Below are 15,941 nucleotides of genomic sequence, written 5' to 3'. Positions count from 1 at the left end.
CCTAGGAAAAGAAAAAAGGAGTGGGATTGTTACTGATTGTACTAAATTTTAAGTACCCAACCTCCCACCCGTAATAAAAGCATTATCTATAGAGAAGAATTATACATTCCCTCTAAAACAAAGGATCTGTAACCTGAGATCTGTGAATTTGTAATCCTATGATTTATTTTGTGCTTTTAAAAACAGTATTCTCAAAAGGTGATCAGAAGCTTCAAATGCCAAAGGGGTTCATGAGACTAAAAAAGTAATGGATCCCTGTTCTAAGCAGTGGCCATTGTGAACCTGTAATTTCACTGATGCAAGGAATTCCCAGGTGAGGAAATTCTCTCTACTAAGAAAGGCTGTGTGACCTTCGGTTTTTTGATACTTAAATTCTTTCCTATGACAGCCATCCTGTGGTAATTACACTCAACTCCCTCCCCCTATATTGACCTCTTAGTTCATCTCTACAAGTCCCTTTTTTCTTGAATCCTTGGCTCTCTTATTGTATTTTTGTCCTGCCTAAGACTTTTAGATGCAGATTACTGCCACTATCTGTTGCCTTTCCTCCTAAATGAAACTGGAGAAAATCATAAATATATGGGTCCACTACATATGTGATATATGTTACATAATCTCAACTAGGTTTTCTGTATGGCAAAGCAATCTTTTATACCTCTCTAATTAATTCACTCACCATAGTGGCTCTTCCAAAATTTTCATCCCTTTTCAAACCTCCCATGGCTCTTCCTCCCCCCAATCCTCTCAGCTGAGAATCTTGTCTCATATTTTACTAAAAAAAAAAAACAAAACAAAACAAAACACACAAAAAAAGTCAATTGCTAAGAGTTCCCTCTTCTTCCCTCCTCTTTACCACCCAGATACTATCTGCCACTAGCTCCTCCTTCGCCCATCTTATATGAAGAGGTAGCCCTTCTTACCAAGGCAAACAGCTTTATATGTGCAAGTAACTCCATTCTATCTCATCTGCTGGGACTGCTCCCTCTATCCTTCCTATCCTCTCGATTATCTTCAACTGCCTAGAAATATGCCCAAATCTCCTCCATCCTCAACCCCCCTACTCGCATTTTATCTGTCCTTACAAGCTATCATTCCATCTCTCTCCTCCTGATTGGACCTTCGTCCTTGAGAAGGTCATCTGTAATACCCCCCTCCATTTCTTTTCCTCTCATTGTCTTCTTTTCAACTCTACAGTTTGGCTTTTGACCTCATCATTAATTTTCATTTGAAAAAAAATTTCTTTAAGTCATTAACTGCTCTCTCCAGTTATTAATCATCTCTTAATTGTCAAACCTAATGAGCTTTTCTCAGTCCTCATCCTCCTTGGCTTCTCTGTAGCCTCTGACACTATCAATCACCCTCTTTCCCTTAATATATTCTTCTCTGTAGGTTTCTGTGACACTAAACAATACCAAACAAAAACATGGTGTTTCTCCTTCTATCTAAATGGTTCTGAATCTTCATTCAGGTCACAACTGATAAACATGGGTGTGCCTCAGTACTTTTTCCTAGGCCCTCTCCCTCCATTTCACTTGGTGATGCCATCTGCTCTCATCATTTCATTTATCATTTCTAAGCTGATAATTCTCAAATCTGTTTATCCAACCCTAATCTCTTTCTTAACCTACAGACTTGTATCTCCAGCTGCCTATTAGACATTCAAACTGAATCTTAGATATCTTAACTCAACATGTCCAAATCTGAACCAAACAATTTTTCCTCTCAAATCACGTCTACTTTTGAACTGTCATCTAAACTGTTTTTTTTAATTATAGCTTTTAATTTACAAGATATATGCGTGAGTAATCTTTCAGCATTGACCCTTGCAAAACCTTCTGTTCCAACTTTTCTCCTCCTTCCCCCAGATGGCAGGTAGATCAATACATGTTAAATTTGTTGAAGTATATGTTAAATACAATATATGTATATATATCCATACAGTTATTTTGCTGCACAAGAAGAATCAGACTTTGAAATAAGGTAAAATTAACCTGAGAAGGAAATCAAAAATGCAAGTGTATAAAAACAGAGGGATTGGAAATGCTATGTAGTGGTTCACACTCATTTCCCAGAGTTCTTTCACTGGGTGTAGCTGGTTCTATTCATTATTGAACAAATGGAACTGATTTGGTTCATCTCATTGTTGAAGAGGGCCATGTTCATCAGAATCAATCATCATATAGTCTTGTTGCCGTGTATAATGATCTCCTGGTCCTCCTCATTTCACTCAGCATCAGTTCATGTAAGTCTCTCCAGGCCTCTCTGAAATCATCCTGCTGGTCATTTCTTACAGAACAATAATATTCCATAACATTCATATACCATAATTTATTCAGCCATTCTCCAATTGATGGGCATCCATTCAATTTCCAGCTAAACTGGACTTACAGCCTATATATCTACTTCTCATTCTTTCATCTTCCATATCCAGTTATTTGTCAAATGCCTTTTCTTTATCTGATGAAATAATCATATTATTTCTGTTATTTGGTTATTGATATGTTCAGTTATAGTGATAGTTTTCCTGATATTGAACCAGTCCTGCATTCCTGGTATAAATCCCACTTGGTCATAGTATATTATCTTGTTGATAAGTTGCTGTAATCTCTTTGCTAATATATTTTTTTTGTTAGAGATTTTTGTATCAATATTCATTAGGGAAATTGGTTTATAATTTTTTTTCCTGTTTTTGTCCTTCCTGGTTTAGGTATCAGTACTGTATCTGTGTCATAAAAGGAATTTGACAGAACTTTTCTCCCTACTTTTCCAGGTAGCTCATATAGTATTGGAATTAGTTGTTTTTTAAATGTTTGGTGGAATTCACTTGAAAATACATCTGGTCCTGGAGGTTTTTTGAGGGAGTTCATTAGTGGCTTGTTCAATTTCTTTTTTCTTTTTTTTTTATATTAATTTTATAATTATAAAATTTTTTGACAGTACATATGCATGAGTAATTTTTTTTTATAACATTATCCCTTGTATTCATTTTTCCAAATTTTCCCCTCCCTCCCTCTACTCCCTTCCCTAGATGACAGGCAATCCCATACATTTTACATGTGTTACAGTATAACCTAGATACAATATATGTGTGTAAATCCAATTTTCTTGTTGCACGTTAAGAATTGGATTCCGAAGGTATAAGTAACCTGGGTAGAAAGACAGTAGTGCTAAAAGTTTACATTCAATTCCCAGTGTTCCTTCTCTGGGTGTAGTTGTTTCTGTCCATCATTGATCAACTGGAAGTGAATTGGATCTTTTTTATGTTGAAGATATCCACTTCCATCAGAATATATCTTCATACAGTATTGTTGCTGAAGTGTATAGTGATCTTCTGGTTCTGCTCATTTCACTCAGCATCAGTTCATGTAAGTCTCTTCAAACCTCTCTGTATTCATCCTGCTGGTCATTTCTTACAGAGCAATAATATTCCATAGCCTTCATATACCATAATTTACCCAACCATTCATCTTCCAGTCTCTAGCCACTATGAAAAGAGTTGCCACAAACATTTTGGCACACACAGGTCTCTTTCCCCTCTTTAGTATTTCTTTGGGATATAAGCCCAGTAGTAGCACTGCTGGATAAAAGGGTATGCACATTTTGATAACTTTTTGGGCATAGTTCCAAATTGCTCTCCAGAATGGCCGGATTCTTTCACAACTCCATCAACAATGCATTAGTGTCCCAGTTTTCCCACAGCCCCTCCAACATTCATCATTATTTGTTCCTGTCATCTTAGCCAATCTGACAGGTGTGTAGTGGTATCTCAGAGTTGTCTTAATTTGCATTTCTCTGATCAGTAGTGATTTGGAACACTCTTTCACATGAGTAGATGTAATTTCAATTTCATCATCTGAAAATTGTCTGTTCATATCCTTTGACCATTTATCAATTGGAGAATGGTTTGATTTCTTATAAATTAGGGTCTTTATATATTTTGGAAATGAGGCCTTTATCAGAATCTTTAACTGTAAAAATATTTTCCCAATTTGTTACTTCTCTTCTAATCATGTTTGCATTAGTTTTGTTTGTACAGAAACTTTTTAGTTTGATGTAATCAAAATCTTCTATTTCGTGATCAATAATGATCTCTAGTTCTTCTCTGGTCATAAATTCCTTCCTCCTCCACAGGTCTGAGAGGTAGACTATCCTCTGTTCCTCTAATCTATTTATGATCTCATTCTTTATGCCTAAATCATGGACCCATTTTGATCTTATCTTGGTATATGGTGTTAAGTGTGGATCCATATCTAATTTCTGCCATACTAATTTCCAGTTTTCCCAACAGTTTTTTTCAAATAATGAATTTTTATCCCAAATGTTGGTATCTTTGGTTTTGTCAAACACTAAATTGCTATAGTTGTACCCTTTTTTTGTCCTGTGAACCTAACCTGTTCCACTGCTCAACTAGTCTATTTCTTAGCCAATACCAAATGGTTTTGGTGACTGCTGCTTTATAATATAGCTTTAGATCAGGTACACCTAGACCACTTTCATCTGACTTTTTTTTTTTCATTAATTCCCTTGAAATTCTAGACCTTTTATTCTTCCATATGAATTTTGTTGTTATTTTTTCTAGGTCATTAAAATAGTTTCTTGGGAGTCTGATTGGTATAGCACTAAATAAATACATTCGTTTGGGGAGTATTGTCATCTTTATTACATTCGCTGGGCCTATCCATGAGCACTGGATGTCTTTCCAATTATTTAAATCTGAATTTATTTTTGTGGCAAGTGTTTTGCAATTTTGCTCATATAATTCCTGACTTCTTTGGTAGATGGATTCCCAAATATTTTATACTCTTGACATTTGTTTGGAATGGAATTTCTCTTTGTATTTCTTGCTGTTGCATTTTGTTGGTGATGTATAAAAATGCTGAGGATTTATGTGGATTTATTTTGTATCCAGCAACTTTGCTAAAGTGGTGAATTATTTCTAATAACTTTTTATTAGAATCTCTGGGGTTCTCTAAGTATACCATCATATCATCTGCAAAGAGTGACAAGTTGATTTCCTCATTACCTACTCTTATTCCTTTAATCTCTTTCTTGACTCTTATTGCCAAGGCTAGCATTTCTAATACAATATTGAATAGTAATGGTGATAGTGGGCAACTTTGTTTCACTCCTATCTTCAATTTCTTTTTTTTTTTTTTAAATGGGACTTTTAAAGTAATTTATTTCCTCATCTGTGAATCTGGGCAATCTATATTTTTGTATGTATTCACCCATTTTGCCTAGATTATCAGATTAATGTCATACAATTGGGCAAAATTGCTCCTAATTATTGCTTTAATTTCCTCTTCATTGGTAATAAATTCAATCTTTTCACTTTTGATACTAGTAATTTGAACTAGTAATTTTCTTCTTTCCTTTTCCTAATCAAATTAACCAATGAGTTTATCCATTTTTTAAAAAAATAAACCAGTTTTAGTTCAACAGTTTTCTTACTTTTAACATTATCAGTTTCTCCTTTGATTTTCAGAATTTCTAATTCAGTACTTAATTGGGCTTTTCAAATTTGTTCTTTTTCCTAACACTTTTTAGTTGCATGCTGAATTCACTGATCTTCTCTTTCTTTATATTTATGTAAGAATCTAGAGATATGAAATTTCCCCTAAGAATTGTTTTGGTTGTATCCAATAAGTTTTGGTATATTGCCATTCTCTTGGATGAAATTATTATTTCTATGATTTGTTGTTTGGCTCTTTCATTCTTTAGAATTAGATTAATTAGTTTCCATTTAATTTTCAGTCTATTTTCCCCTGGCCACTTATTGAATATAATTTTTATTGCATCATGTTCCAAAAAGGATGCATTTACTATATTTACCTTTCTGTGTTTGATTGTGAGAATTTTATTCCTTAATACATTATAAAATTTTGTGTAGGTGCCATATACCACTGAGAAAAAGGTATATGCCTTCCTATACCCACGCAAATTTCTCCAAATATCTATCACACCTAACTTTTCTAAAATTCTATTTATCTCCTTAATTTTTTTTTTTTTTTTTTTTTTTTTTATTTTGTGGTTAGATTTATCTAGTTCTGATAGAGGAAGTTTGAGATTCCCCCACTAGTATAATTTTGCTGTCAATTTCTTCTTGTAATTCATTTAACTTCTCTAGGAATTTGGATGCACCTGGTGCATACATGTTTAGTATTGATATTATTTTGTTATCTATGGTAGCCTTTAGCAACATGTAATTTCCTTCCTTATCTCTTTTAATTAGATTTATTTTTGCTTTTGCTTGATCTGAGATTGCTATCCCTGCTTTTATTACTTCAGCTGAAGCATACTATATTCTGCTCCAGTCTTTTACCTTTACTCTGTACATATATTGACTTCATATGTATTTTTTGTGAACAACATATTGAAGAATTCTGGCTTTTAATCCAGTCTACTATCTGCTTCTGTTTTATGGGAGAGTTCATCCCATTCATATTCATAGTTAAAATTACTAACACTGTATTTCCTGCCATCCTATTTTCCTCAAGTTATACTTTTCTCTCTCCTTTTAGTCTTTCCCTCCTCACCAGTGTTTTGCTTCTGACTACCATCCTCCTCAACCTGCCCTCCCCTTTTAATAGCCCCTCCTCCTTCTTATCCCTTTTCCTTTTATTAGCCTTCTCTTTTCCTTTCCCCTCCTACTTCCCTATAGGATGCGACAAGTTTCTATACCTAACTAAGTATGTATATTATTTCCTTTTTGAGCCAAATCTTATGAGATTAAGGTTCAAACAATGCTCATCTCTCTCCTTCAACTGTAATAGGATTTTTGTGCCTCTAAATGTTATATAGTTTACCCTATTTAACTCCTCTTTCTTCTTCTCTGTATAATCCCTTTTGTACCCTTAATTTTTTTATATCAACTTCTACCCCTTTTATATACTCTAAATATCAACTTATACCTCTTTTATATACCCTAAATACACCTCTTTTAACTGCCTTGACAAAGATACATACAATTCTTGAGAGTTACACATGTATCATCTTCCCATGCAGGGATGTAAACATTTTAACCTTTAAAAAACATAGTTTTTTTTTTTTCTTCCATTTACCTTTTTATGCTTCTCTTGAGTCTTGTATCTGGAGATCAGATTTTCTGTTTAGCTCTGGTCTTTTCATCAAAAATGAACGAAAATCCCTACTTCACTGAATATCCCATATTTTCCCCTGAAAGATATTGCTTAATTTTGCTGAGTAATTGATTCTTGGTTGTAGTTCCAAGGTCTTTTGCCTTCTAGAATATCATATTTCAGGCCCTCTGATTCTTTAAAGTGGAAGCTGCTAGGTCTTGGATAATTCTGATTGTGGCTCCTTGATATTTTAATTATTTCCTTCTGGCTGCAAGGAGTACTTTCTCCTTGATCTGATAATTCTGGAATTTAGCTACTTACTATATTTCTTGGGAGTTTTCATTTTGGGAGTCTCTTTCACAAGGTGATCAGTAGATTCTTTCAATGACTATTTTACCCTCTAGTTTTAGGATATCAGGACAGTTTTTCTTGAATATTTCTTTAAATATGTTGCCCAGGAACTTTTTTTCATCCTGGCTTTCAGGTAGTCCAATAATTCTTACATTGTCTCCCCTAGATCTTTTTTTTTTCTTCAGGTAAGTTGACTTTCCAATGAGGAATTTTACATTTTCTTCTATTTTTTTCATTTTTAAAATTTTATTTGACTGATTCTTGATGTCTCATTGAGTCATTCACTTTCATTAGTCCAATTCTAATTTTTAGTGAATTGTTTTCTTCAGTTAACTTTTTTTTGCCTCCTTTTGCATTTGGCCAAATTATATTTCCAAATGGGTTGTTTTGTTCAGGGGATTCCCCCTCCCCATTTTGCCAATTTTATTTTTTAAGGAATTGTTGTCTTTTTCCATTTCACCAAATTTATTGTTTTGAGTTGTTTTCTTCAATCTGTTGGCTTTTTTCTCCAAAGTATCATAGCTCTCATTTCTTTCCCCCATTTTCTTCTATCTCTCTTTTAAGATCCTTTTTGAACTCTTCCAAGAAAAGTCTTTTGAGCTGAAGACCAGTTCCATTTTTGAAGCTTTACCTGAAGGCATTTAGTTGTTCTATTCTGGGTTTGTGTTCTCATTTTCTCTGTTATAGTAGCTCTCTGTGGTCAGAGCTCTTTTTGCTTTTTTGCTCATTTTTAAAGGTTGAAGTCTGCTCCTAGGGCACAGGGAAAATTGTCTTGAGCTTCCTCTCCAGGGAGATAGGGGCTTCTCACTGACTGAGTTGGAGTCTGTTGGTGCTATAGGCCTCCCTACTGTGCCAAGTAAGTCTGGCCAAGTCCTATCTGATTTGCTAGGGTTCAAAGGTTTATAATTTGACTTCTGGTAATTGTCTTGGTGGTATCACAGCTGATCTGCTGATCCATTGGCTTTCTGAACCAAGTCAGAATAGTTAACACTGCTGTATTTTGGCTAAGAGCCTCCCACTAGATTGACCACACCAACCTCCCTGTGCCATACTGTGCTGGGCTGTGTTCCCCCCCTGCCCAACTGAGATACATCACAATGGAAAAACATCTTTCCTGAAGTCCTTCCAAGATATCTTAAACTGGAAAATTATTACACTCCAAATATTTGTGGGGTCTGTCACTCCAAAATCCATTCAGAGGATCTAGTGTTGATTCTAGGGAAGTTGGAAAGAACTCAGAAAAAGCTCCATCTACTCTCATCATCTTGGCTCTGCCCCAAAATCCAATCATTTGGATGAGATTTCCACCTTTTTTATATACTCCTCTTCTCTTCTTTGTCACGGTTACTATCACTGTTGCCCTTATCACCTCACACTTGGAATTATTGCAACAATTTGCTGGTCAGTCTCCCAGTATCAAGTCTTCTTTCACTTCACCTTCTTCTCAGTTAGCTATTCAATTAACTTTCTAAAACACAGATCTGAGAATTTCTTAATCCCCTGCTCCCTGTTACCTCCAGGATCAAATATAAAATCTTCTGTTTGGCATTTAGAATCCTTCATATATACCTTTACCAACTTTTCCCTCCCCACCCCTCATCCCCATCTACTCTGCACATTGGCTGACTCTCATACCTAGAATTTTCTTCCTTCTCATCTCCATATTCTGGCTTCTTTCAAATTCCAGCTGAAATCTCACCTAAGGGAAACCTTTCTTTTTCTCCATTCCTCTTTATGCTGATGCCTTCCTTCTCTTATTTATCTGTACATATTTTGTTGGCATGTAGTTTTTATGGTCTCTCCCCAATTAGCCTATGAGCTCCTTGAGAAGAGATTTGTATCCCTGGGGCTTAGCCCAATGCCTGGCACATAGGAGATGCTTAACAAGTGCTTACTGACCAACCAGTGCAGATTGGCATCTTCTCTAAACTTATAGTCTTGGAGGGTTATCTAGAGAACTGAGAAATTAAAGGATTTACCAGAGTCACACAAACATTACGTGTCAGAAGCAGGAAATGAACCCACATTTTCCTCTGCCCCCCTTCCATGCTGCTTCTTTACCCTCTAACACTACACAAAATATCACAATTAGACAAAAACTTAGATTTTTGAATAAGGAAAAGAAGAATTCGATTTTTTCAAATTTCAGATTTAACATGAAGGACAGACTTCAAAGAATTATCAAGTTCAAACTCCTCATTAAAAAAAAAAAAAAACCAAAAAAACTGTGTAGACAAGATGGCTTGACCAGGGCTGGCTGAATTCAGAATTCTTTCCAGTATACCGCTCATGCTGGCTTCCCCAAAAGAGAAGAACAGCAAACAAAGATCTAAACTATCACCAGTAAGGTCTTGAAGCAATGCTGTTTCCTGCTTTCCTTCTGTTATTACAATAAAAGGACAAGTTTTGGTTTCCTCAATAGATTCAAAGTGATCAGGCAATATTACCCAGCATCATCAAATGCTTCCAGAATGGCATGCAGTCCAAACAAAACTTAAGACTTTTCCTACTTATGCTTCATGGTTAAGGGAGTTTCATTTCCCCCAAATCTGTGTTAACTTATTTATGATTCTCTAGCAAAACACACACTGTTCCCTTAACCCTAGAACGTGATATGAAATGAGCCAGAGATTATATACTGAGTTTGCCTTTTTCAGCCTTTTTTCCCATTGCTCCCATTAAATTCTTGATATTACAGTCGATAGCTATACATGACATTCCAAATCCAGTCTCTGTGCAAAGACCTGAATGTGCTCCTTCCTCACTTCATCTTTTAGAATATCAAAGTTTCTTCAAGGCAAGGCTTAGCTCTTACATGAAGCCTTTCCTGATGCTCCCTAGTTGTTAAAATTCTCCCCTCTCAAATGATCATGTGTGTATGTATATACATATGCATATATGTAGATGGGTGTATACATGCATGGAATGCATGTCTATATGCATCTATATTACTTACATATGTGAAATGTGAGGGTGTGTGTTTACATGTGGCATCATCCCAGCTGACTGTAAGCTCCTTGAGGGCAAGAATTATTTTTTGTTTGTTTGGTCTTTTGTTCTCTTAGCACCCAGTATAACCCCTTGCACGAAGCCAATACTTTAGAAGTTTATCAAAGTTCTCAAAGATGCCATAAAACACAGAGGTCATAAACTTCAATGAGTGGTCTTATGGATTTGGGCAATTTTATTAGTTAATTAAGGTGAAGGACCAGAGATTTTTAGCTGGAAGGAACCTTACAAGCCAACTAATTCAAGCCCTTCTCTTTACAGATGAAGAAATCAGGGCCAGAAGTGCCCAGGGTCACAAAGGCAGTGAAAGGCCCAGGAAGGAATTCAGTTGGTTATTACTGTTTTAGGTTGAAAAGACCAAAAGGTCGACTTTGATACAGAACATGGATTTGAGGATTTATTTTCAAGCTCATGCTTTAAATCACAGACTACTGCATTTCCTTGCTTTAGTCAACAAAAGCACACTGTTGGAGAAATACACAAAATCAGGTCTTTGAACACCAACTGACAGTAAAATACAAGACTAAGTGTTTTTAGTTTTGGTTTTATGTTTTACCTTATGCAGTTCTACAGGAGTTGGGGACATGATCTCCTTGATTTCTTGCTTGATTTTTCTCGTGGGGAGAGACTTCCTACCCATGTCGATAGGCAAGGTGTTGCTTCGAGTTGCCGGGCTATAGTGGCTCCGGGAGGTGCTCCGTTCCTGGAAGCTGGCCTGACGTCCTAATTGACTGCGTGATGGTGCAGGGGCCTCATGATTCAAGCTCAGCGTGCTTCCCAGCATGATTGTTGCCTGTGGCATTGACAGTTTTAAGGAGGGAGGGGGAAATTATATCCTTGAACTAATGAAGAGGCTTTATTACTTATTCAAAAGCGTATTTCTCCTTTACTCCAACCAAAATACAGTCCCTTCAGTGCACAGCCAAAGACTAGAGAATGGATGGACGAGTATTCCAGGTATAGCTGTAAAACTCTTAAGAAACTGGTTTGTAAGTTATATTTGTAATGCCCAATGAAAATGTCAAATTGGTACCTGCATTGTTGGGGGGGGGGAGTATGTACTTAGAGTAGTTTGGAAACTGGAACTGCACAATGCTCTAAGCATTTGCTTCCTGCAGATTCTGACATTTAAGAAAGCCGCATTTAGAATGCAGCAGGAATCTTTCTGTGGAATTGGAACTAACAAAAAGAATTCACACAGGCAGCTTTCTAGTGAATGAATGTTTAGTAACAGATGAAGGAGTTCTTGCTCAGAAATGGCTCTTATTCTTTGTTCATGTGGCCCCCGGAAACAAGCCCTGTTCCACAAAATCTGAATGATGCTACAAAGAGGAAAAAGACCCTTCTCTCATGCTTACCTGTGTCACTACCTCCCAGCCCCTGAGTTCTGTTAAATGGTTAAGTTTTGTTATCTTGGCAAAACAAACAAAATACCACAGGCTTTTTGAGGATAGTGGATGCTTCTCAATTATTTAATTTTATGGTTCTCTGTGGAGAACCAGGGTTAAGAGAGGTGCAAGAAAAAACATCTATTTGAACTCAAGGGCACAGATTGAGACAATTTTTTGGACATGAGTAATGTGGGAATTTATTTCTCCTGACTATGTACACATATTGATAACAAGTTCCGCCCCTCCCTCCCCCCTTTCTCAACTCGCTGGGGTGGGGAGGGAAAGGAAAGAGTCAGATTTCTCTTTCTCTCTTGATATATATATATATATATATATATATATATATATATATATATATATATAATTATATATATATATAATTTTATATATATATATAATTAAAACAAGAAAAATATCTGTTGTCTCTGCTATGACATAATTTGGTGACTTTGAGATAAGTGCTATTATAACCTTTTTTCACAGTTTAAGAAAATGAGACAAACCAGATAGCAATTGAATTGCCTAGAATCACAGTTTTTAAGTTAATATGAATCCTTATTTATGTGGGACTTCCTGATTCCAGATCCAGAGTTCTAGCTACTGTGCTTCTATATGTTGATATATCAATTTACCAAGATCACCTAAATCTATCATCTTTAGTTCTTTCTTTGCTGACATCTCTGCTCCCTATTTATTTTTCCATTAGGTAGCAGGAAATCCTGAAAAATCTAAAAACTTAATCGCTTTATTTCTTCTAAGGTACATTTAAGCAAAGGTTTGTGGGAAGAAAGTTAAGAGGGAGAGAGAATGTTTGACAACTGAAGTTCCCATTCTTGTCTCCAAATTTTGACTTTGTTTAAAGTGAATTATAAGAATGTGAGAAAATACAAAGATAAAAATAAGTGTGCAAAAATAAGAATAAAAGTACATAGTGTCACTAATAATACTTCTATTGTTACTGTATAGCTATGATTACGTGGCTACGCTCTTGGTGTATCGTTATCCAGCACTGCTTATATGTGTTTCCCATGTATTTTAGTAAAGTTTTCCTTTGCACCAAGTACATCATATCACACATACACAGAAGTGGTTTTGTTTGTTTTTTTTCTGAAATGCCATTAAATGGAAAAGAACTCTGGACTTGGGGTTAAGGGATAAAGGATTTTAGTCCTCACTTGTCTGACTGTGTAACCTTGGCTAAATCACAGTCTCTCTGGATATTAATTTTCTCACCTATTACATAAAGAAGGAGATTGGGATAATCTCTAAATTACTTTTCAAAAGCTTATAGTTAATGAAATGACAAAATTCAGTCTTTTCTTATAGGTTATGTGAAAGTATAAGAGGTTAAAAAGAAACAGAATAAAAGCAAACTTGCTAATTAGCTCCTAGCTTATACTTTTTTTCTAATCATTTGACTGAATTAAGATTTCTGCCTTCATAATTACAAAAAATGATTAAAGATATAGATGTATATATAAAGTTAACTATATAGTCAACATAAAATATGTAATATGTTAATATATTAATGAATTTATACTAAATTAAATATATATTAAATATATAAATTAAAGAATATATTAGAAGTTAAAGGTATATAAAATATAAATTTTGAATTAAGCTTTTAAAAAATCTTAAAACAATAGAAACAATAGTTATTGTTAATAATTATTGTGTGTATATGAGGATATGTATGGGAATTTCACAATTGGGATATTAATTTTGTCAATAGTTTTCACATGAATATTTTAACCAATGCACTGGATTATACGTTTATTTTTTCTTGCTTATAAAACTGTAAAACAAAGCTCCATTTTATGAATTTTCTACTAGTTTTTGTTGTTGTGAACTTTAGCCTCTATTCACTCTATATTCAGTATTTGGTATAATGCATAGTAGTAGCCTAATAAGTGTTTATTGATTCACTGACTATTGGCTATGTATTGGGTATGTAGATAAATTTTCTGTTATTTACTGATGTGGGGAATTCTCAGTGAGGAAACTTTTCTTACTAATTAGCTACACCTTTTATAATTTACAGTTTTTGAGGATGGCCCAGGTCATTGAGAATTTACTGGTCCTAGGTCACATAGCAAAAAAGTATCAAGAGAAGGATCCAAAAGTGAGGTCTTTCTGATTCCATAATTACTATGTTACATGGCTGATGTATACATCTAACTAATTTAATTTCTATATTTCCATTTCCAAGGGACCCAGTTGGCTAAAGCAGTATCAAAGCATCACTATTGGCTTCAGCATCTTGGTTCTTCCTGCAACCATCTATCCTAAAGTATCCTTTCATGAGGGAACAATAACTCTTTGAAAATGCACTCCCATGGCACTAACAGCTTCTACAGATTGGAAAAGGATTTACTGGAGAAGGGTCTATTATTCTTTGTAGTCTTATTCAAGACCAGAAAGCATCCTAATAAAGAATGGAGGCATCTGAACCAAAGCATTCTTATAAAAGACAATGCCAAGGATGGTTTTTGAAGGTAACAAAACCAGATTGATTTGTATACATAACTCAGTTTGGGCTCTTTTCAACAATTGATTCAATATGTAAAAAAGGTGATAAATGTTCCTATGAACCAACCATTGGATAGTTCTGAGTTCTGCAATGTGTGAAATTTTAAAATCCACAAAGAGAGATCCTTCTAATCTCAATTTGCTTAAATTCCAATGTTGTCATCCACTTCCCTTTCCTTGAACTGGGCTCTGAACAACAGAAACTGAGACATTAGCTTGTGAGATCATGCCATATGAAACGACAGAGTTTATAAATTCAAATTCATAATTGCTCTCGACAACCCTACTTGCAAATACACACAATATTAGAATCACATCAAAGGTCCATCCATGCAAATAGAAGCAACGTAATACAGGGACACGGGGCATGACATCACCTTAGCACTGAGGGAAATTTCTCTCCCATTACGCCATTCACATTCCTTACAATTGCTGAGGGACTCTAAGTGACGTCAGAATGAAAATAACATCCTGCCACTTTTTGTAGTCCCACAAAATTTAAAAGAACATAAAAGGAATAGTCTAGGACGTCTCACTCCAAAGTGTGAATGCTGCTGGAATATTAATTGCTTTGATTAAAGAAACACTCTGGGAAGGTACTAGTAAAAGATGGATTCAATTATTACACACCATCTCACTCCCCCTCAAATTTACACTAAATAAAGCAAGCAAAGAATCAGGATTTGCAATTAACAGCAAGGCATTATGTGATTATTTTGGCTGCTTAAAAAAAAAATTGTCAGCTGTGCTCATTCACCAGCTGCCACATTACCTATTTTAAGTACAAAAAGCAAGCAAAAATTTCCTCTTATGTTCCTCTTAATGACCGAATTAGTTTTTATACCAGATACAAATGCTATCATGCCAAGGAACTCTTCTAAACCAGCTTAACAGAATGGGATGCGCGGCAGCTGTGAAACCAGGTTTGGATTTTTGGATTTTGGTTTTTGTTAGCAATCTGGTGGGAAATGCTGCATGTGCAGTTGGGATTAGCAGCGCAGGATGGCAGAAGCTACAAGTCAGGAAGCCTTGAGGGTGGAAATGGGAGAATAAATCATTTCAGCAGCATTAAAAAAAAATCAAATTGCTTTCTGGAGGGCAGGGGGCAAGGAAGGCAGCTTCACAAGCAAAAAATATTAACATAAAGGGTAGGTACCAAGAGAGTCATGTTTCTCAAACACAGACGCCTGTCCGCTTTCTCCTGTGGAGAGGGGTTAAAGCTTTTAAATGAGCTGGAGTGAAAAATGCAAACTGATAAAGGTAAGAAGGACCAAAAAAATGAAAGTTGGCTGGAATCAGTAATGGACTAGGTTGGTACTACCTCGAGCTCTCTTAGGATTCCCGACTGTCCACAGGTTTCTAAGTCCTCCAGTGCCTGAGACCAGAAATTCTCTTCTTGTTCTCCATCAACATTGTTGTGGGCTCCTGGAAAGCTGTGAACATACAAGAGCTTGGGTTAGACTCAGCCATCTAAGTTGACAATGTCTTTGTCCCTGACTCAAGATTCTAACAACACATGTACATCACTGATGGAAATAGAGAACTTTGTGTGGAAATATGAGGAAAAGGACCCCAAAATAAC

At 35.5% G+C, this 15,941-nt stretch overlaps 1 protein-coding gene across 11 annotated transcripts in view; it reads right to left on the bottom strand.

The window, feature by feature from the left end:
• The window catches only part of GRIP1 (glutamate receptor interacting protein 1), a 762,478-nt gene that overhangs the window by 23,273 nt on the left and 723,264 nt on the right, over positions 1–15,941 (bottom strand). For all 11 annotated transcript variants that reach the window (XM_074269703.1, XM_074269706.1, XM_074269700.1 and 8 more), the window contains 2 exons: positions 15,681–15,792; positions 10,996–11,232 (listed from right to left, as the gene is read on the bottom strand). In XM_074269703.1, the coding sequence (XP_074125804.1) occupies positions 10,996–11,232; positions 15,681–15,792 (349 nt within the window). The remainder of the gene's footprint in view (positions 1–10,995; positions 11,233–15,680; positions 15,793–15,941) is intronic.

This window comes from Sminthopsis crassicaudata, chromosome 5, assembly GCF_048593235.1.
Source record: "Sminthopsis crassicaudata isolate SCR6 chromosome 5, ASM4859323v1, whole genome shotgun sequence".
In the NCBI taxonomy this organism is placed as follows: domain Eukaryota; kingdom Metazoa; phylum Chordata; class Mammalia; order Dasyuromorphia; family Dasyuridae; genus Sminthopsis; species Sminthopsis crassicaudata.
This window is presented reverse-complemented; position numbering and strand designations above follow the sequence as displayed.